Below are 22,122 nucleotides of genomic sequence, written 5' to 3'. Positions count from 1 at the left end.
TGCCAGCCTTCTGTGGACGCTAATATGATTTTGAAGAAAAACACTGGCAGCGAATCTGCAAATATGTTGTCAATGAATGTATCCTAGGATTTGGAAAAAGAAACAAATATCAGTTGCAAATGTTTTGACCGTATAAATGTACATGAATCATGAATGTTTGGAAATGACCTCTGTGCACAGATGTGTGTTTGTGTGTGTTTGTGCATGTTTTCTGTGTGTGTGTGTGTGTGTGTGTGTATGTGTGTGTATGCTACCTACTCCTCACGACACTGTGGTCGGTCAAACCACCCTCTCAGACTTGCTGTTTCTCTGCGGCCTGGCTACAACCCTGTATGGTTTCACCCACCCACCCACACACACACACACACACACACACACACACACACAGCCTCTCCAGCCTTGTAAATCCAGGTTGCGTTGTTTCCAGAAGCAGCAGACGTTTATAAGGGTTTGGACAGAGGAGCACTGGCTGTTCAGGTCACGACATCGGCTCCTGAAGTGAACAGGAACGTGATTTTGCATGAATTTTGACCAGCATGATGTTTGCAAAGACGGCTTGAACTTTGCAGGCTGATGCATGGTCATGCATCTCATTTTAACTTTAAACCGCTTACAAGAAGACGTCTATTGGCTACGTTATATTTGTTAAAGGCTTCGTGTGTTTCCTCTCTCTGGCAGGCTGCCACTTTCCTTTTTTCCATACAGTTATATTTTCCATACAGACTTTTTTTTGATTAAAAAAACTGCTACTGGCTGATTCAGAGCCCAGTGGTGACATGGGTTCAACTCGGTGGAAAGTCTGTGAAAGTGATCTGTATATAGCAACTTCTATAATGACCCAAGTTACATTACATCCTTCTGTGCCAGCTCTTTTTTAGCTGTGAACCCCCAAAATGAGAACATTTCTGTTCAAATATAAATGATCGTGTAACATGTTTCTGATCTTTTAAAGGTTCAACATAAAAACCATGACATCATATGTTTTAAGATTAAGATTAAGAGTAGATATTTTATAACACAACTGTGAGTTTTTGATGGCAACATGAGTATTAGATCAGCAAAATAAAAAATACCCCATGCTACATAAAAGACCCCCAAAGCTTTAATGTCCAGCTCCAAGAAGGCAAATATATGAAACTAGAAACTATCTTTCCCTCTACGGGTTCCCTGCCCTTGTTGCTTTTTTCACTTTATTTTCCTGTTTTACTGGAGGCAATAAAAGTCTGAGCCAAAACCTGCAGGACACTTTTATATAGAAAACACTAAAACGGCAAACAAGAGCTGATCACGAACAGGGGTGAAAGAAAGGGAAAGAAAAAAAGAAGAAGATAGATGAATAATATTGACAGAAAACAGTACCCACATGGATGAATCAAATTAAAGACTATTTAATATCTCAACTAAACACAGCTTTGGCAGTTGGGATTTCTGTCCCTGCTGTTGTCAGCACAAACCTCTATTTAAAGTTGCATATTTAATCTTATTAAGACAATTGAAGTAGTGGTGACGGTTAATTAAAAATGTGCTGCGACTTTTTTGTCAATCATCTTTATTCAGACACAGTAATGAAAAAAACTAACTTGTTGTTTGGGGTCATGCAATGGTGCAACGAATCTAAAACAAAAACTGTGCTTGAGGGGAATGCGACAAGTCACTTAGTGAATTCATGTGACGTCGTGTGAACTGAAGCGTTGATAAAGATGAATTCAAAGTCAGACTGCAGCAGTGGGGCCGGAGACAGCCGGAGCCTGTCGCTTCTCGCTCCGCGCTCCGCGCTCCGCGATGTTTGTCCCTGCTCGGATGCCATCGCATCCCCGCTGCCTCCCAATAACGTCACACAGTAGCAGCGACAACTTCTGCTCCCACTGCGCTGCTCTGATTTCAGTCCATTAAAACGTCATAGCGCCGTGTTTCTGTTGTGACAGCTACACGGCCTGGTCCAGGTTTACACAGCTTCGGCGCCGCTCACGTGTCCGGGACTTTTCTCCCGAGTTGGTAAGTTTTTTAGCTTCTCCAGTTAGCATCGGCAGAACTAGCCAACTTTCCTGGTTATTAGCGTTGCCCTTTAATGTAGCCGCGACACGAGACTTCGACGTTTCGCTGAACACAGATGTACGTGGGAACGGGGTGGTTTGTGTTTTTAGTCGGTGACATAACATGACATGTTGGGTAATTGGCCACACTGTAAAGATAAATGGCTTTGGAGGGGATTAACGTACGCTCAGTTCGATGTGCGTTTCCATCGATACAGTAACGCCAGTAATATTTAGCGGAGCTTATTATAAAACTCTTTAGGCGCCCTAATGAGCATTACAGTGCTGTAGCACCTCATCAGTGTCATTACAGATCATATGAGTCCAGCACGGATTAACGGAAAGCGACTCACTGGAGCCATTAGAAGCTGTTTAATACAGAATTAATGGGCAGTTTAGCTGAAAGGGATACGGGCGCTTATTCGTCCACTTCTAAAACCGCTTTGAAGAACTAATGCTTTATTGCGCACGTGACACTCAACTTCAAGTCAAGGAATGAGGTGTATATATTTTTTTAATTTTCTTTTGACAAGCGCCTGAGGCCAGATGAACTCACCAGGACACCAGATACATATTTTCTACAGAGTGATTTATTGGGAGGGTAAACAGACGACAAACAGCTTTGGGAAAATGCCGTCAGTGTCCAGCAGCATAAAGAGTCTGAAGTGATGGAAAACAGAGAAGAGAGGTGAACACATACTTATTCAAACATTTGATCATTTGAACTGTTTCTGCCTTCATGACATCATGTCTTAACTTTCTACTTGAGAACTAAATCCACCTGTAAACCAGTATTTGATTTATATGTCCATTTATGTGTATTTACATGTATTACTGCAGCTGTGCAGACACACAGGCCTCCACAGCTCCACAACGGGGACTTTTCCACTTCTGGGAGTCAGCAGGTCTCAGTGAGCAGATCGGTCCAGAAAGAGTGCTGCTGTCCAGACCTGTTGTGCAGGCAGCACTGGGAGAGCGTCACGGACTCCTGCTTACACAGGGTGAGATCAGTTTACATTAGAAACAGTTTCTTATTTGCCCTTCGTGCTTCTACTAATTGTCCCCTTCCAGGTGGGCAGGTGTACTCTTTTGGAGAGCTGTTATGGAAGGATCTGACCATCCCATTATCTGCTCCGCTGCTGGAGAGCTCTCTGCAGGAGAAGCTGGTAATTCGCGTGGCTGCCGGTGGCTTCCACTGCGGAGCTCTGAGCGAACAGGGCAACGTCTACATGTGGGGTGAAAACACTGCAGGACAGTGCGGGCTGACTGACAAGGACACAGTCACCAACATCACTGGTTGGTCATCATCCCCCCTATAGCACCTCACTTTATTTTCTGAAAGCTGTTTCTCATTGTTCTATCCTACCTTTCTTTCTCTCATGTTTTTTTAATTTTGTGATAAGCAGCTTATAAACTCTGATATTCTTGGTGTCAGTTCCAGAGCCGTGCCCTGTCAGCGTTGTGGACAATGAGGTGGTTCCTCCCGCTTTTGTTAGGGTGACGGATTTGGCCTGTGGACGGGAACACAGCCTGGCTCTGTCATCCAAGAATGAGTTGTGGGCTTGGGGCAGTGGCTGCCAGCTCGGCTTGGTCACTAATGCTTTTCCTGTGTGGAGACCACAGAAGGTAGGTTTGTGTGAGGTGGCATTTAGAATAAGTAAGATGTTGACAACCAAAATGTATTTAGGATATTGATTAGTTTGTTTGGGTGTGCGTGAATGCTGTTATCTCTGTTAAATACTAATCTTTTCCAGTAAATCAAAATGTATAATTTTCTTTTGGTAGGTTGAGCACTTGGCTGGGAGACATGTAATCCAGGTAGTTTCATTTCTATATATTCACGTCCGCATTTGAAATACTGCGTTTCACTTCCATCGATACCATGTTTTTTAATTCCCTGCAGGTGGCCTGTGGTGCCTACCACAGCCTGGCCGTGGTTCGCTGTTTACCTCCACAGAACTACAAAACCCAGAGTCCTCTTGTGAAGAGAGAGCAGAGCCAGTCGCCTCACTGTTCAGTGACAGAGAGGGATGAGTTGGTTACAGCTGATGATCTTCACTTTTGTCCACTGGGGGTGGAGCTGAGTGTAGTAATGAAAGGGAAGGTAATAAATGAAAATAAAAACAATATTATCCTAACATATTATAGGCGCTCTGAACATCCTGTAAAGTCCAGATTTGAAGATTTACAGAATTACGTTTGTTGTCTTGTGATCTGGTGCCATGTTGCCTTTAGGGTCTGGAGACTTTTTTATCAGCTATAGCTCCTCGTCATGCTGTTATTTCTGTGGGTATCTATGCTGTTCTAGGAGGTTTTGTTGTCAACACTGCATGATGCCTGTGTCTGGTTTGCATTCCCAGTCTTGTCCCAGGAGAAGAGGCCCCAGACGAAGTCTCCCGCCAGGGGGAAAGTCAGCTGTCGGCAGCCACAGAGCCGGTTCATGTCCTTTTATAGAAGGCAGCAAGTCCACAACCAAACAGTACAGTATAGTTTAACCCGTGAGTCTCCCTTTGGTCCATCTTTTTTAAATAGTAATAAGTAATGTTTTTTTCTGTTTTCCTCGCCTTGGTTTTTGTTTGTTACAAACAGGAAAGATCCTGCAGTTAGCTCCATTCCTGAACCCCATGAACAAGCTCACATGTTAACTGAGACAGACGGCATCCCCAAGTCCCACCCACTGTCAGCCTGGAGAGTCAATAAAAACTCATCGTTTGCTGCTGAGATTGAGCTTCACAACCTCCTTCAGAAACTCTCTACTCACCCACTAGAGACACAACATACCACTGCATCAGGGGACACTGACTCACTGAGCAGTCACACTTCAGGTTAGGGCTGTATCTGTTCATTTGTTCAGAGATGAATGTGTTATTACTTTTATCCCTTTCTTTTGTTTGTTGGTAATACTTTGTTGTGATTATAGAGAGACATTTTTATTTATCCATAGCAGTTTGCATCTTTTATTTTTGTACATGCATTTATCTTTTGACATTTATTCTTAATAATTTTTCTATTGTAACTGTAATTTTTCTATTGTAAATTGTAACTGTTTGTAACTGTTTATTTCTCTCCCTCCCCATTTTTCTCCAGATGATAGCTGTGTTTCCTCAACTGCTTCCACAGATTTGCTCACATCCAGTTACAAGGATGAGTTGCCAGACAAGAGTGAAATCAACAAGTAAGACCAAATGTTGTTGACATTAAAGAATGTCAGTCTTTAAAGTAAAAATAAAGTTAATATATTAAAGTATATTTTAACAAGCTTCAGTTTAAACAATCTAGACAATGTTTGATTGATTCTTCTTTACCTTATCACCATATGAGTGAAATAGAGTATAGGAAGTTTTATTTTATTTACTTTACCTTTCTTCCCTCACCTATAGTGTATTTTCAGATCTATCTTTGACCTTCTTTCCTGCAGTAACAGTGGCACATCTGGCCCGTACTCCTCCTCCCCACTGGGTTTGGAAGAAGTTCGTCTTTGTCTGCAGGCAGAGAAAAAGCCGCTGCAGGGTCAGAAAAGCTCCAGTCTCACAAATTTAAACCAGAAGGGGATAGCAGCGGCAAACAGGAGACGTTCACTGCCTGGAACACCCACCCATGGTAGGAGTGGTAGGGTGTGAACAGCTTCACTCTATGAACAGGAAATATAACTTGCCAAGAATGAGACAAGAAGATTGATATCCTGCGCTTTAGGTGTTAAGCCAGGAGGCAGTTTGCTTAACTCGGCATGCAGATTGGAAAAAAGTGTTCACAGCATTAACTCCACTAGAATTGCTGCATTGCTAAAAAGGGAGAAGAGACGAAATGACAAAAACGTTTCTGCTAATGTTCACCTTTCACTGCAGCATGCTGACCAATAATTGACTTGTCAAGATCTTTAGCCAGATAAGTCACATCACAGCATCTTATGTTATACTTACCTTGAGGTAAAAATGTTGTTTGTTGAGACAATGCAGCACTTAACCATTAGCAGAAGGAAATGTAAATAATCACACAGTAAAGAGCAGAATGGGTTCAGACACATTTAAATCATATAGTATAAACTAAACGGGTTAAATAAAACATTGTGTGAAATGCAAAAAGCGTTCGCAGGGAGACAGATTTTGATCTTTATGAGTAATTTGTCGACGCAGACAGACTAAGCTTCTTGTTTTCTGGCCAACGAAAGTTTCACTAGTTTAAGAATTAACGCTTTGTGGAGAGAGTCTAACACCTCGCTACAAAGTGGATTTATGTACAATAATTATGTGATTGTAAATGGTTTGATAAAACACTTAATTAATGTTTTTTTACAGGGTCTCCAAGGCGACGGCAGCCTTGTGCCTGCAGGCCATCTTCTGCAGGTCGAAACCAGGCTGCAGCGTCGGAGGAAGCAGAAGAAGGATTACCATCTTTGGAGACTGAAGTGTGGAGCTGGGGCCGCGGATCCGAGGGACAACTGGGCCATGGAGATCAGCTTGCCAGGTATGAACACACAATACACTAAGACAGAAAATATTACAAAACAATACAAATTTAAACAAATCTTTGGGTCAAAATACTGTACATCCTGGAAGTAATTCTTTAGTTCACAAAAGGTTTTCAGGGATGGTGAGAAGAGGATGATCGAGAATTTGTGCTTAGGTTTATGTCCAAAACGGGTGGTTTTCTCATTTTGCTTCTGCCCAGTGGTTCACATGTTCCTTGTGCAATACTGAATTGCACTATAAACAAACTGACCATGAAACTGATTTCAAAAGCCACAATTCAAAATGCTTTTACTTAGACGTTTTCTTTTGGCTTTGTAGTATAATATCTGTGGAATAGCTTTAAGTTGGTGTATTTGTGTGTGTATTTGTGTAGACTCCAGCCTCTGTGTATCAAGTCTTTGACAGGTGAGGAAGTGATTAAGGTTGCTGCAGGATCACACCATTCACTGGCCCTCACAGCTCAGTGCCAGGTAACACGCACGCTAAGAGTGCAGAATTGTTTGAAAATAAAATTCATTCATTCAGTCAGGTTTTCAAAGTAATCTTTGTCCTTACAAATACATGAGCGCACACATAATACTGTTGTGTGTCGCAGGTATACTCATGGGGCAGCAACATGTGTGGGCAGCTTGGTCACATCAACAGTCCTGTAACTGTTCCTCAGCAGACAAAGGTACAAAAATCAGTGGCCAGATGCTTATCTTTAAATTCTATATGTGTATATTTGTATAAATACATTTTAATAATCTGTGCCTGTATTTAGAAGAAGTCAGCAACATTGTAGAACATTCTCAAAAAGTTATAAGCATGAGTGTAACCCTTTAGTAAATGTGTTTTGTCTCTTTGTGCAACTACAGGTATCTGAGGGTCTCCGCATTTGGGATGTGTCAGCCGGTCAGAGCCACTCCCTCCTCCTGGCTGATGGAGACTGTGTCCAGCCGGTACTCTTGTACTGCGGTCAGCAAGACCCAATGTCACAGCAGAGTCAGAGACCACAGCAGAGGGAGAGGTTTAACCAGAGGTCACCCAGCAGGGCAGAGAGTTACAGAGTCACCCCAACCCTGCTGCCTTTCTGCATGAAGGTAAATGAATGTTCAGCATTCTCGTTTTATTATTTGGTTAAATCCATGGAAATGCGGAGAACATTTGTTTCTGAATCATCAAACTTGAAGAAAAAAGACCATGAAGGGAATAGTTTTGGTATTGGTAATGTATTAATGACTCATACTCTTTGTGTCTGCGTATAGATGGGTTATATTAGCAGTGTGTGTAGCGGAGGTCAGAGAAGTGCGTTGTTGGCTGACCAGAACATCATGGGCTTCATCTCTGCTATTCATGAGCTGGCCTCTAGAGAAAGACACTTCTACTGCTGGCTGAGCAGCGTCAGAAAGCTCTTCCTCACACCACTACGTAACAGAGGTGAGGCTGTCTCTGCACCGGCTCCTTGTTTGCTCGTTGGCCCTAGCTGCTGTGTACGTACATGGTTTTGAATTTTGATGTATTCGTCTTAGACAGAAATGGACACACACGAAACTCAGTAACAGATGTAAAATACTGCAAATTATGTGTGAGTAATGCTCAGATCACATAGATCCACACCGGTGACTGTGTGCATTCTCCTCCACAGAGGGTCTGTGTCCGTCTTTAAGGGAACCGTGCACACATCTCTTCTTTTCTCTCTGTGAGAATTTTGTTCGTCTGAGTGTCCTGGTTGGTCAACACTCCACCTCACTCAGCTACTTCCTCCATGAAGCACAGGGCCGTAACGTCACTTCCCTTCTGCTTTTGACCCACGCTGAGCACTTCTGGGACATTTATAAAGAGTAAGGTTCATGTCGTTCATCTTTTCTTACAATTCTTCCTTCAGTTTTACACTTTTAATCTTCTTTTAAAATTACAGAATGTCTCTCACCATGTCAACACAAGTAAGAAATTCTCCCTTTTCCAGATATTTTTCTGCAGTAGGCGACTTTCAGGTGATGGGTGGATTCCAGTCACTTCATAAACTCTCACGGTGAGCATTTTTCTTGGTCCTGAAGATACTGAACAGCAAGTTTAACATGTATACAGTATAAAGTAAACAGTAAACTAATTATCTTTTTTTCTTGTCTGACCAGTGAGTTTTTAGGCTCTCAGCAGACCCTGCTTACTCAGCTGTGTGGTACAGATCAACCTATTAATGGTGACAGCGATCCAGGTTTCCTGTTGTACTGGCCTCTACAGCAGCTCCACCAGTACAGTCGGGTTCTACTCAAATTGGCAGCCTGTTACGATGTGGTAAGGAGGAAACCTCCTCTCGCTGTACATTTTTGTATTCAGTCCTGTATTTGTATCAAACAAAGTGAATGCTCATGTTCTTCTTGTTGTTCTCTCCTTTCTGTTCCCAGTTAACCATAGAGTACCAGTCACTCCATGAGGGCTCTAATCTGTATGAGTCTTTGTCTTTGTCCTTGTTGAAGAAGAAGAAGGAGGCAGAAACCACCCTCCTCTTCTGGAAGACCTACTCAGGAAAAAGTATTGTGAGTAAAAGTCTGTTCATTTTTATCATAACTTGCACTCTCTTGTCTCTGTTGTTTAGTATTGGTGAGAACATCTTGACAACATCTTTACTTCCATGTTAAACATTTAATGTTTCTACGTGTGCTTGTTCTTCAGGAGGTTCTGCGCCTTCCACAGCGCCGTTTGGTGTGTGAAAGCAACAACAGATCTCTGACTCTGCAGAACGCAGGGCGGTTTTCCAACCACTGGTTCATACTGTTCAACGATGCCCTGGTACACTCACAGGTACCAATATAGCCTAGTAGTTAGTGTGAGTTCATGATTTTCTCTCTAGACTCTGGTTCGAATATGACTTTCTGCCAGTGACTTTGGCAGAACGATACAGAGTTGTATGATCTGCAGCTACATTGATATCATCAGGAGAATCCAAATGCCCTTTTGTGCCTTGCTCATATCAGCCAAAGCTTCCATGGGACGCGCTTGTTCCTGAAGTTACTGGACACCCACTGTGTTGTGCAGACAAAGTTTAAATGTGCACATTATGTCTTTCGTTCACTCAGGGTGCGTTTCCCACTCAGAGTCTGGTAAGTATGACTCCAGTTCACCCAGTTTAACCACCAAGAGCTTTATGCTGTGACGGCATAGATGGGCTGGTCTGGGTTCACTGCTCACAGACCTGATAGGTGCACATGTATGCAAATAAATAAACTAAATATAGGTTTAATTACTGTGTAAACGTTTAGTACTGATGTACAATGTTTTTATCTTAAGGTGTGAAACAAACCTTTTAGCACTGCAGATGTTCTATCCTTTATTTATCTAATGCATGTTCTTGTAAAGTGCATGTTGTGTGTGTTTGTGTGTGCGTTTCCATGTATAGATGTGTTTTGTTTGTCAGCCGTTGGTTAAAACAGACATGATCCTGGCAGGTTAGAGCCTGTAAAGATGCAAGTAAAAAATGCACCTCACCGCTGAGCTCTGGCTTAAAGAAGCATCTATTTCAAAACGCAACCACATAATCAGCTCCTGAAAGATGACACGTCCTCTGCCTGTACTTTCTGATTGCCTCAGTGTAAAGCACTTTGATTCTCAGCAGTTAATAAGCTTCAGTACTTTTGATTAAACTTTTAGTTAAACCAGATAACATTGCACAAGGCAGAAAGGAGTAAATCTGAGGATTTCTCGTTTTTAGGTGTCCTCCCTAAATAGCAGCTTGTATAGACTGTAGAGAAAACAAAAAGAGGTGTTGAGACATTCTGATGCAGTCGAGGTCAGTGTAGGAAGTGTGTGATTATTAGAATTGGGAAGTGAAGCACGGTGGCAGCTCATTCATCTCAACCAAGATTCCTCAAATGCAGTCATAGTTGAACTGAGATTACAGTTGTGTTATGTGTAACTTCCCGAATTTACCAATATCCCAAAAAACTGCAATGACTTTTCTCACTTCTTCTCTCATCAATCTGATGACTGCTTGTAATTTCTGTGTGATGTTTGCTAAATCAGGCTACTCACATGCAGAAACACGACTATACAATGCCTAATCTGGTGCTGTCTCTCTCACGCTGCAGTTCTCCACACATCGTGTCTATTCATTGACCTGTCTGTGGGTGAAGCCACTTACTGAAAACAGCAGTGAACTGTGAGTTTTTCCAAATCCAAGTTGAGAATGACAAACCTAATGTGACTACTGGAAATAAATGGTGTTTATCACTATGCTTAATGAACATGAGTTATCTCACTCACACCCACTTGCACAATGCAGTAATATAATGCTATAGACAACTAAGCTGCAAATACCACAGCTGGGTGTGGGAGGCTGACAAATCATTAAGTAAACCTAAAACATACCTCTCCTTAAATTGTGTCATCCAATCTGGAATCTTTTTCCCACAGACACATATTACAGCAAGTGAGAACCAAACTTCCTCAGTGTCCTCTGTACGAACTCGCTGCTTTTAAGCCAGCCTCTTACGTCTAGAAGATTTGGCTTTGGTGGTTTAAGATTATGGCAAAAACCTTTTTCAGGCTATTTATAAAACCTTTATTTCTTTAAAATTGATATATTTAAGACTTTTATGGTTACTGTTACTGTTCATACTTTAACATTAGTTCTTTTTTACATTTTCATTCTATGAATCACTCTTTGTTTAAATGTAATATACAGATGATCATTGATCATGATAATCATGGTCCATCTACTGTGTGTCTTTAGCTGTGCCATTAAAATTACATGCCCAGAGGAGAGTTTCATCCTTGTAGCCTCAACGCCAGAGGAGAAGGTACATTCATAGCTTACAGTTTTATAGCTTTGTTTTCTACACATAATTTGATAAAGTATGTCCCACTGGAGTTGTCATGTGTAGGAAAGCCCACATGCGAGACATTATTCTCCTTGTGTAGAACAAGTGGCTGCGATCCCTTAACCAGGCCATCGATCAGGTGCTGGGTGGTGGTGGGGGTCAAGGCTCATCACCTGGGTTGACAGCGATGTCCCGCACAGCATCCTACGTATTTACTGGAGAGGGACGGTGTAAAGATGCCCAGTACACTGGAGGTTGGCTGGGAGGACGACTTCATGGCAGGTTAGACATCATGTTGATTTACTCTGTGTTTGGATGCGTCTACTTCATCTCCACCTTCACAAATCAAGTGTTTGTTGATTCATGTTTGCTTATGGATGAGGGGTTATTGTGTATGTAAATAAAAGAGTGCAAATGTGTTTAAACTTTCAATACTGGGGAAAAAATGTCTTTACAGGGGGACCATGAATTGGCCAGATGGACGATGGTATAGTGGAAACTTCAAGAATGGGCTGGAGAATGGGTTTGTGCATTAAATAGCTGTATTATTAAACAACTAGTAGAATTGGGCTTCCCTTACAATAAGAAACAGTTTAGGATCTCTAATCAGAGGGTTAAATATTGTCAGCTTGCTCATTTTTACACATTTTTATTATTACGTATTGTCTTTTCAGCTATGGCGAATGTAAAATACCAAACAAACTAATGAGTAAACCAGACATCTACCAGGGGCAGTGGAGGGACGGCAAGATTCATGGTTTCGGCAAATACAAGTCAGTATCCTGTGTATATGCGTCACAGTGTATATAAGTCACAGAGGTTGTGTGATTATCATTAGTCTCACATGAACCACTAAAGTTATGTCTGGTGTAAGGTTGATTTATTTGAAAACGACATTCACCAAACTGGTGGAAACATTATTTAATCTCAGTGTATATGTAATAATTGGGCCTGCAGTGGACCCCTAGCACATATTACACACAGTACCGCAGGGTGCCACTATCTGTTTATGATTATGTTGCTCCTACCCAGGTACTCCAGTGGTGAGGTTTACGAGGGCTGTTTCTCTGATGACCAGCGGCACGGTTACGGCATGCTGAGCTCCGGTAAACTGGCCAGGACTTCCTCCAGTGTTTTTATTGGCCAGTGGGTCCAAGACAGGAAGACGGGATATGGAGTCTATGATGACATCACAAGGTCTGATTAATGACTCTTCTACAGGTTATGGAACATACTCCCTCCTCACAGGATTCTTCCTTCAAACCTTTTGATTTTAGCCAGACTGAATTATGTATTTCTTTTGCCAGGTTGTGTCATTTTTACAACACATGTTGTAACTACTGTAGTTCATGATGCTGTTTGGTTTTCCCCAGGGGTGAGAAGTACATGGGACTGTGGCTGGACGATCAGCGACATGGCAGCGCTGCAGTTGTCACCCAATGTGGCGTCTACTATGAAGGGACATTCAAAGAGAACAAGATGAGTGTAAGTTCAACTAGCACAATATAAATAATGGACTGTCCTCAGTCAGGGGTTGTAAAGTACAGAGGGATGAAATAAAATATTATATATAAATATTTATAATCATATTTTCATTAGTTCATTAATTCATCAAGCTTTTATTTTTCTTAAATCAGCTGCAGATCTTATTGTACAATGCTTATATTATTGATTTAAAACCAAACGTCAAATTTTTACTGAATAAATATAAATTAATAATAATAATAATTCTGTTAGGGTCCAGGCTTGCTGGTGTCAGATGATGACACCGCTTTGCATGGCGAGTTTTCTGATGACTGGACTGTCAACGGGAAGGTAGAAAACAACTGTTTCCTGTGCCAATGTGATCATTCTCTCTGGCATGTGGTGCTATAATACTAAAACCCTGGCTCATGCAAAGACTGTTTTACACCTGAAAAACCTGACTTGCACAACTGTAAGCTGTTTAGCATAATTTGATAATAGCTCTTTTGTCCTCCTTTGTGCTCAGGGTGTTTTGTCCCTGGCTAACGGGGATTGTTTGGATGGCCACTTCAATGGAGAGTGGAACACAGGGCTGAAAGTAGTTGGAACATACACAAAACCAGCCGTAGATGAAATTAACAACAAAGAAAGAGACAATCTGTTGTAAGTATTACTCCATATTCTCTATAAGATGGAATCATTCTGTAACTCAAAACTCAAAATATGTTGTAATGTTAGTATGTATACAAAAAATGAAATGTCTGTAAATCAATGTGATTTTATCTGTGTGCTTTGAAAAAATACATAATATAATGTTGTTAAAGTGTTTGTGTTTTCGTGTGCAGCAGGCTGGGTAAGTACGTGGTGCCTGCAGATCAGAGATGGGGCTGCGTATTTGATGAATGCTGGCGCCGGCTGGGCTGTGAGGCAGCTGGCAGCGGAGAGCGAACCACCGCCTGGGAGAACATCGCTGTTACTATAACAACTGCACGGCGACACAGGTGGGTCACTCGCGTAAATGCATACATAAACATTCTTAACATGATGTTGCATGTTATTAAGTTAATGTGCAATTTTGCAATTCTGGGTATGTAGCCCAGACCTCAGCAGATCTCAAAGCAAAGTGTTGGAGTGTTTGGAATTTATTCCCCAACACGGAGAACCTGTCACTACTGCAAACTATGACAATATACGAAGATATCTCATTAAGGTGAACTGTGTCTACACTGTTCAGTTTTGTCTATTGTTTTTTTTCCAAAAAAAGAAAAATTATGCTTTTTGATGTTGACCTTTTGCAGGAATTATTCAAACAAATAACATAGTTCAGTATGTACTAGGTAGCTTAACACTTGAATATTAATTTTTCCTTGTGGTTGTGCATCAGGCATGCGAGACCCCCATTCACCCTCTGGGCTGGCTGGTGGAAACGTTGGTGACAGTCTACAGGATGACTTATGTTGGTGTGGGATCCAACCGCAGGCTTCTCATGCAGGCCGTCCAGGAGGTCCAGGCTTACCTTACACACTTCTACAAGATTGTCAGGTAGATGAAACCCCTGATGTGTTTACCTCTCTACACCTGAACCTTTAGCTTATTCAGTTTGAGGCCTTCTTGTCAGCAATGATAACAGAATATAAAATAGAGCGCCGTGTAATCACCATGTTTGCTAAAGCAAAATAGTGATTCAGAGATGTTGTTATAAAATGACTGTAAATTCAGACTCATGACAGGACACATCTGGGTTGAATCAAAAAGTGTTATTTGTTAAGCAAACACATAAATTAGGGGTGTATCAGTAAAAACTGGAGGATGAACATTTGAAGAATTCTGTGTTCTGAAACAAAAATAAAGCAACAAAGGTTTCATGTGGGAGTTGGGAAAAGACCTAAGGGGAAGTGAGGATACAGGATGCATCATGTCTAGCTTTGTTAAATACAGTGTTCCCTTGTCTACAGATTTCTGTTTCCAGGGCTACCAGAGGATGGTGGCATTATCACAGGTGCCATTGTCGAGGCATCCAAAAGCAGATGCAGCCTTAGTGCAGCAGATCAAAGGTGAGCATCAACTAACACATGAAGGTATCTGAGCAGATTCAGAGGCCACAACGTGACATCATTCAAACCAGACTCCGATAGGAATTTATTTTGCAAAAGGTTGGTTAAATCACTGGTCTGTCTCTCTCCTCCACGTTCCTTTCAGCAGTATTGTGGTGGTGAGCTGTCCCTCCCTGCTCCTCCCTCTGCTGCTCCCTCAGCTCTACCCTCCTCTCTTCACCCTGTACTGCCTGCAGGGAGAGCAGGAGGAGGCCCAGTACTGGGAGCGTGTCCTCCGGCTCAACAAACAGCCAGACCAGTCACTCCTCAGCTTCCTGGCAGTGCAGGAGTGAGTGTGTTCATGTAGCATATGCACATAAACACACATCTCTTTATAAATCCACAATGAAACTGTCTCGATAGTGTGTACATTAGATACATCAATGTTTTCTTTCACTGAAAATTACATCCCACAGACATGCTTTACTAATGCATTATATAAATTGTTGATTGTGATTGTTATCTGTTTTTTAGGAAGTTCTGGCCAGTGTGGATGTCAATACTGGGAGAGAAAAAGCAGGTTAGACATGTAGCTCTCATGCAGTTCTCATAGACTCATAGATTAATTGCATTTATTATAATGTCTACTTTACCATTTTCTCATATTCCTCTGCAGATTGTGTCCAGCAGTAAAGATGCCTGCTTTACCTCTGCTGTAGAAACACTACAGCAGATCAGGTACCAAAACTGGTTACAGTGACCTTGATTTTACATGTGATGATTGTGAATACAACAAGGAATTCAATTCAAAGCAATGGGACTAATGTCCATATTTATCATGATACGATAAGAGCATGTAAGGAATCACATTTAGCCAGAAATAAATCCAAGGATTACCCATGATGGTACATTATTAGTGGATTATGACACTAATTATGCAATTACAAAATCAGACATGTGTTCAAGACGTTCAATTAAGTAATAAAACACATGTCTTCTTACACATTCAGCACTACCTTCACTCCATCAGACAAACTCCTGGTCATCCAGAAGACTTTTGAGGAGCTGACCCAGGAAGTAAAACCAATGCAGGATGGTGTTTTTTTGTGGTGCATGGACGACCTGCTCCCCCTTTTCCTTTATGTGGTGCTCAGAGCAAGGTGTGTTAATCTTACAGTACAAGGCTAAGAGGAGTATGGCTCTGTTATTATTAACATCAAATAGTTGCAACTAATTTTACCCATGAAAAAAGGAATTTGTTAAATTGTTGCAGCTGGATAGGAAAACTCTAAGGCAGGAAACCGCTGAACTCTGAAAGATGGGTTTGGGTCAATCCGAGTCTTCACCACTGGACAGCAGCATTGTAAAATTAATGAGGCTGAATTTTGGAATATCAACTCCTTACATGTTTGAAAGAATAAAAAAACTTTTTGAGCCATTTGGTTGATGCCAGCGACATAACTGTTCTCTCCAGGATCAGGAACCTGGGAGCCGAGGTCAGTCTGATAGAAGATTTAATGGATCCTAATCTTCAGTTTGGGGAACTGGGACTGATGTTCACAACACTGAAGGTAGAACCTGCCCAAATTAGTGCTTCTAATTTCATTCTATAGGCACTCACTGCTGCTCTTACCTAAATTGTATTGCATATACCAAGCTTTCTCCAATATGCTCCTGTGTGTCTGCTGCAGGCCTGCTACATTCAGATTCAACGTGAGTCCACGACATAGGACCAGACATGAGGATGCCCTGCAATTGACACAAGAGTGGAGATGCAGTGCTGCACATAGAAGAGCTGCTGGAACACATGGACATTCTACTGGTGTCCACAGACAGGGAACTCGAAATCTAAGCGGACAAGGAGAAGAATGAGGGAGTTGCACCTTTTGTTACACACGGGAAATTATATCTGAAACATTGTCCACTCTTGGTCCTTTTGGTATGTTACAGCACTTTCACACAGGTTCTTTTGTTTTTGTTAAGAACAATTTCCAAAGGTAAAGACTGCCCTCTTCAGGGCATGTTTGGAAACTGCATGGCTACAGTTTTTAATAACCTGTAATACATCAACTCAGTACCTTTTATACAGGTGCATGAAAATATAAATAATACATTACATGCTATACTGTACATTTTTCAGCTGCTTTTTATGAGAATGTAGAAAACTCCAGGCAAAGGGAGGCATGTCACTGACAAAGTAACATGAGCACAATTCCAGGGGAATTTACAGTCTGAACTGAAAGAACAATGTAAATATGTTTAAAATGTCATAGCAACTTTTTAAAGTTGGGATTTTTTTATTTCAACATATTTCATTCTAGTAAAATCATAAGGTTACAAGAACGCAAGTATTTTTTCCACAGTAAATTCACATATAGAATATATGCAAATGTATCTAGACCTACACATACCTACCATTTGAAGTGGGGGATGGTACTTAACTGGATGTGGTAACTACTGATTTGTTTAAAACGAGCGGTTTGTGCACTTTGATTTGTGGCTATATAACATTTGATAGATTTGATTATATACATCAGACACAGATATAGTTTAATATAATAATAGAGCAGAGTGGATGACAGTTTTTTGCATTTCAACATAATTCAATTTACAAAGTTGTTTCTTTATATGAAAATAGAAGCTGCCTCATGTTGGATTGGAATTAGTTTCTCAGCAACCAAAACAGATCACCAGGTCAGAAAGCTGAAAGCACTCGAAAGGCAAAACATCTCAAATGCAAAGCCCTTCAGTGCTGCAAACCCAAATGCTGAGTGGTACTGAACTAACCACAACCTATTTGTGTTTGATATCACTATGTAATATGAGCTGCATATGTAGTGCAATGTAAACTGACCAGCAGGAAGGTAACATTCTGCAGCAGGACATGACTTTGTCCTGATTTAATATAATATACCTAATAAGGGAAACACAGCTTTTACTCTTTGTAGCAATCTATTTAATTTTTCTATGTCACTCAGCATAAGATAAACGACTCTGACAAGAGATTGTTTTACTATTGCACTGCCAGTTTATACTAACTAAAGTGTTAGCTTATAATTCTATAAAACAACTACAAATTGTTTGATTAATTCTGGGGGTTTTGTGGACAAAATCAACTAAAGCTGATTTTTTTTTTTAACTTACCTACTGTCCTACCTACCTACTAATTAGTTAGCTTAGAAAGCAACAATATAGTACATTGCCTCCCTTTCCATTTCTGTACATCTTCAGATATAACATTTATTACAGTCATACAGTACTGTCAGATTGTTGTGCGTGAGAGTGTAGAGCCCTTTTAGATGAGTTATAAATTATACATTTTATTTATTTACTATTAGGTAATAATATTTCTGCTAAAACACTCCGTTGTCTCAGAATAAGCAGAATATCCTGCATAAATTCCAAATTATGTCCCTCTTGACCTCCACTAATATTATATGCAATACTAAGGAATGCCTTGATCATAAAGTGTTTTGATATTTATACTTGTTTAGGTAAAGCAGGCAGTGTCAGAACTACTACAGAGTAGCATTCAAGGTACAGGATGAACTGCCATTATGTTACTGACAGTGAATGCTCAGGTTGAACTGCGGGACGCAATGCATATTTGCCAAATTAGCGCTTATTATAGTTACTGAAATGTGCTTGTACTAGATTTGTTACTCATTTTTTGCAGTAGATGAACCCCAGAGTTTGATTGACCGTTGTTTTTCCTTCATTTAAATACAAGCGTATCCTCTAAGGTTGAGCAACGAACAAAATAGGATCGAATATAAGTTTTATACGTTTATATCAAACTACACATTTCCTGTAGTTTTTAATGTACTGTCTTTTTTCTTTTGAGATTTAAATGAGGAAACCTGTTCTGTACGATGTTACTGAAATAATAACTAAATATATACACAATGTATAATTATTAGGCTTAAAGCTTGTAAAACTGGAATTTATTGGAGATGTCAGACTTTGAGTTTTGGCTATTTAGTCTATTTTTGTATAAATCCTTTAGGGTTTATATAAAGTAATGATTATGGGACAAATTTTAAAATACCAAGCTGGTTTTGATTGTTAAATGTTAAAATTGCATTAATGTGCCAATTTAAAACAGGGAAATAAATTGGGTTTATTCTCTCAAATGGTCTCCTAAGTTTTGATATAACACTATATGAATGGTAAAAATATTTACCTTATATATATGTGATCTTTTAAAGGTTTTATTATCTTAAACTATTTTATTTTTTTGAACATAATGAAAGGAATTTAAAGCAGTCGACGCAACAGTAATAAGAGAAAAGTTCGTTGATTTAAGGGTGCGGTACCACTTGCGGCCACTACGCACAGGTGGCAGTATAGCCTAGTTTCAGAGTTAAACTCTGTGACGTCAGCTGCGTGTAAATCCACCGCCGCGCGGCCTGATCGGTCTTTTACCTCTGCGGTGCTGTTGGGGCGGCAGGCCTGTACTCTGTCTGTGGAAGAACTAACACTCAACCAGCAAAATGATCATCTTCAGGGACGTCATCAGCGGTAAATTGCCTTCAGTTTTTCTTTGGTCTTTTAACAATCTTTCAGTGGCCGTGAATATTTGGTTCCGTTATTACGTTATTCCACAGTTGACCAGGCTAGCCAGCTAACTCGTGTTACTGCACTTTCGAAGCTAGCCCCAGAAGCTAGCAGGATGCTAATTGGCCAACAGGAATGTTGGAACTTATCTGCCGAGTGTTAGCCACCCTGTTGGCTAACCGGCGATGCTGATGCCTGCCGAAAACGTCTCGTTTGCCCATCTGCCGAGTACCAGTAACGTCGATAAAAGCACCAAACCGAAACAACCGTTTACACAGTTGGGTTATTTTGTTTCATAACCGGGAAACGTGATTGTGGTGAAGCGTTTGTGCTAATGTAGCAGTTAGCGCCAGTCATCATAAAGTAACGTGGTGTGTATGTGGCCTTTAGGCATCATGTAGCCGTTAGCTCTGCTTTCTTTATTGGAACACTCTCGACTGGTACATTTTAGTAGTCAGCAGTAGCCCTTTATCAAATGTGCTTTTTGTCTTTGTGCTAAGATTTGTTTCATAACGATTTTTGTGCGTTTGAAGTTTTCGGGCAGTGGCGCATCTGGAACCCGAAGAGTTGCTTTGTTCAAGTGTCGTAACCATGTTTCCCAATTTCAGGTGATGAGATGTTCTCAGACGCCTTCAAGTACAAGGAATCTGACTGCGGATTCTTCTTTGAAGTCGAGGGGACGGCAAGTTATATTTACTATTCATCACAATAGATTATTTAATCAGATTTTAGCCACTACATAGATATTTGCTTCGCCGCTGTTGTTTACACTTCTAGGTAAGTGGAAGTTTTGGTCAAATCGACCAATCAACTCTGTTGCCACGAAGACAGTTTTCAGTATTCACTCTGTAAAAGCATGTTGGGCAGCTTTGTCTCAGGTTTCGTTGGGGCCAACTAGACGTTCTTAGGCCTCCATATTTTATTTTTCTTTAGAGAAAGGGCTCACGTAATAGTGGTAAACTTTAATTGAGCTGAATTTTTTACCCCTTCACCGCCACTTTATCCACTGCTTTGAGTGAAGATAAAACTTTAAAAGTCATGTGACCAGCGCTTGTTTTGTGCCTTGAGTGTGATTGGTGAGTCATACTACAACGAGGATGACAAAATAATGAGTCATGGCATTCACAGCAGCTCACCTAACTATGAAACAGCCTGGCTGCTCTGTTAATGTGCTCCTACTGAGTATAAATTTAGAATCTGTGCTCGGTAACATTGCTGCTCAGTCATGTTTTTTAGTTTAGTCAGTCAGATCTTAATTTAGATGAAATGGTATGCTAAACCAACTAGCCCTGCTTCACTATAGTGTACATGTATGTATTTTTTTTAGTATTGTTTAAGAGTTTATAAAGAATTATTGTATTCCGTTGCTGCTGAATACTGCTGCTGCGATCTCCTATCGTATGCTTGGATTATAGATTCAGGGTGTTGAGCAGCATTCTCAACTTCACTTATCACATCTCGTTTACTGATGAGGTGTCTCTTGCTTTCTATCCAGACTGTCGTCAGGTCAGAGGGTTTTGACGACTCCTTAATTTCAGCCAATGCCTCTGCCGAGGAAGCCAGTGAGTCTAATGAGGCTTCTGTTTCTCGTGGCGTGGACATTATTCTTAACCACAACCTGAAGGAGACTCCTGCCTTTGACAAGAAAGCGTACATGGCACACATTAAGGATTACATGAAGGCGTAAGTATCTCTCTTGAATGCTGTTTGGCGAACTATTGGAGGCGGGAATCCTGGGCATTGGGGTCATTTTGCGTGTGGTGCGCAACACAATCTGATGCATGCAAATTTTTATTGTGTTCATTTCCAGACTTAAGGCCAAGCTGGAAGAGACCAATCCAGACAGAGTAGCGCCATTTATGACTGGTGTCCCAGCTGTGATTAAGAAGATTGTTGGAAACCTCAAGAACTACGAGGTAACAGTACAGTTCACGCAGACTGTGCATGCTCATATTTCAAAAATGTTCCGTTGAGACTGTTTTTTAGGGACCTCCTCAATGTTAGGAGATGGTGGCCTCAGTTCTTTAAGTCTGAAAGCCTGCTGTTCCTGAGATCTCAATGTTGCAGTCTCTCATTGTTGCGTTTTGCTCTTTTGCAGTTCTTCACAGGAGAGTCCATGAATCCAGAGGGCATGGTGGGACTGCTGGACTACCGTGAGGATGGCATCACACCGTTCATGCTTTTCTTCAAAGATGGTCTATTGGAGGAGAAATGTGTAAGTATTCAACTGAATCCAATAAACACATTTTAGAGGACACACACGTCACGTTTATTTAACTGACAGAATAATTTAGTTTTCATCTAGTTAATGTTCATTGGAATATTAACATGCATTTCTTTTTTTCTTTCAGTAACTACCTGGAACTACATTTTGCTTCTCAACTGGCTGCTGCTTCTCAAAAGGCTCCATTTGCAGACAGGGGAGCACTATTTAGCATCATAACTGAACAGAAACCTTCTTGTACAGTCGCCTACATATTTGCATCACGGCATCAAACAACGCTGGATGAACCAAACATGACTGGTTGCTGAAATGGTTTTAACTGTCCAAATTTTTTGTCCCCGGGATTGGCAGGTTTATTTTTTCCACAATTGAAAAGAAGTTGCAGGACATGGAGTGAAATTCCAACACAAAAATTTTTCCTTCCGTTTCACTTTTAAAAACAATCAATGCAAGTTGACTTCCTCAGACATCTTTACGGTTGCATTCAGTAAAAATTCCATCTACAAGGAAGACTTTAAATAAAGCCTCGTACCACCACTTGGA

General features: G+C 40.8%; 2 protein-coding genes across 8 annotated transcripts; both read left to right on the top strand.

The window, feature by feature from the left end:
* The first annotated feature begins 1,638 nt into the window (after positions 1-1,638).
* On the top strand, positions 1,639-17,878 carry LOC114847070 (alsin-like). Of its 7 annotated transcripts, none has more exons than XM_055504840.1 (41): positions 1,646-1,995; positions 2,567-2,721; positions 2,874-3,034; positions 3,105-3,329; positions 3,469-3,659; positions 3,819-3,851; positions 3,937-4,137; positions 4,394-4,512; positions 4,623-4,858; positions 5,121-5,208; positions 5,452-5,633; positions 6,329-6,497; positions 6,876-6,972; positions 7,098-7,175; positions 7,360-7,584; positions 7,750-7,921; positions 8,130-8,325; positions 8,451-8,516; positions 8,620-8,779; positions 8,890-9,021; positions 9,158-9,286; positions 9,562-9,585; positions 10,570-10,640; positions 11,214-11,280; positions 11,402-11,583; positions 11,759-11,824; positions 11,976-12,074; positions 12,334-12,498; positions 12,675-12,786; positions 13,039-13,116; positions 13,292-13,428; positions 13,614-13,766; positions 13,861-13,975; positions 14,150-14,307; positions 14,721-14,819; positions 14,965-15,147; positions 15,333-15,378; positions 15,475-15,536; positions 15,809-15,958; positions 16,273-16,369; positions 16,490-17,878. In XM_055504840.1, the coding sequence occupies exons 2-41, from the start codon at positions 2,702-2,704 to the stop codon at positions 16,526-16,528; spliced, it is 4,983 nt and encodes a 1,660-aa protein (XP_055360815.1). In that variant the 5' UTR covers positions 1,646-1,995; positions 2,567-2,701; the 3' UTR covers positions 16,529-17,878. The 7 variants fall into 7 exon arrangements, with proteins under 7 accessions (XP_055360817.1, XP_055360818.1, XP_055360815.1 ...); XM_055504841.1 differs by having other exon boundaries at positions 1,650-1,995; positions 13,611-13,766; positions 14,968-15,147; XM_055504839.1 differs by having other exon boundaries at positions 1,651-1,995; positions 13,611-13,766.
* Positions 17,879-19,162: 1,284 nt separating this feature from the next.
* tpt1 (tumor protein, translationally-controlled 1) lies at positions 19,163-22,122 on the top strand. Its single transcript, XM_029136391.3, has 6 exons — positions 19,163-19,319; positions 19,964-20,037; positions 20,851-21,038; positions 21,166-21,271; positions 21,454-21,570; positions 21,707-22,122. Exons 1-6 carry the CDS (start codon positions 19,292-19,294, stop codon positions 21,707-21,709), a joined length of 516 nt encoding a protein of 171 aa, XP_028992224.1. The 5' UTR covers positions 19,163-19,291; the 3' UTR covers positions 21,710-22,122.

Source organism: Betta splendens, chromosome 21, assembly GCF_900634795.4.
Source record: "Betta splendens chromosome 21, fBetSpl5.4, whole genome shotgun sequence".
Lineage (NCBI taxonomy): Eukaryota > Metazoa > Chordata > Actinopteri > Anabantiformes > Osphronemidae > Betta > Betta splendens.
The sequence above is the reverse complement of the archived record's forward strand: the minus strand, read 5'-3'. Positions and strand labels throughout refer to the sequence as shown.

Excerpts from the sequence above, each read along its gene's own strand:
- tpt1 (XM_029136391.3), top strand. The coding sequence starts at position 19,292 with ATGATCATCTTCAGGGACGTCATCAGCG. Across the intron at positions 20,038-20,850 it reads TCTTTGAAGTCGAGGGGACG|ACTGTCGTCAGGTCAGAGGG; the intron begins GCAAGTTATATT and ends CTTTCTATCCAG. Across the intron at positions 21,272-21,453 it reads GAAACCTCAAGAACTACGAG|TTCTTCACAGGAGAGTCCAT; the intron begins GTAACAGTACAG and ends GCTCTTTTGCAG.
- LOC114847070 (XM_055504839.1), top strand. The coding sequence starts at position 2,702 with ATGGAAAACAGAGAAGAGAG. Across the intron at positions 8,780-8,889 it reads TGGCAGCCTGTTACGATGTG|TTAACCATAGAGTACCAGTC; the intron begins GTAAGGAGGAAA and ends TTCTGTTCCCAG. Across the intron at positions 15,537-15,808 it reads GAAACACTACAGCAGATCAG|CACTACCTTCACTCCATCAG; the intron begins GTACCAAAACTG and ends TTACACATTCAG.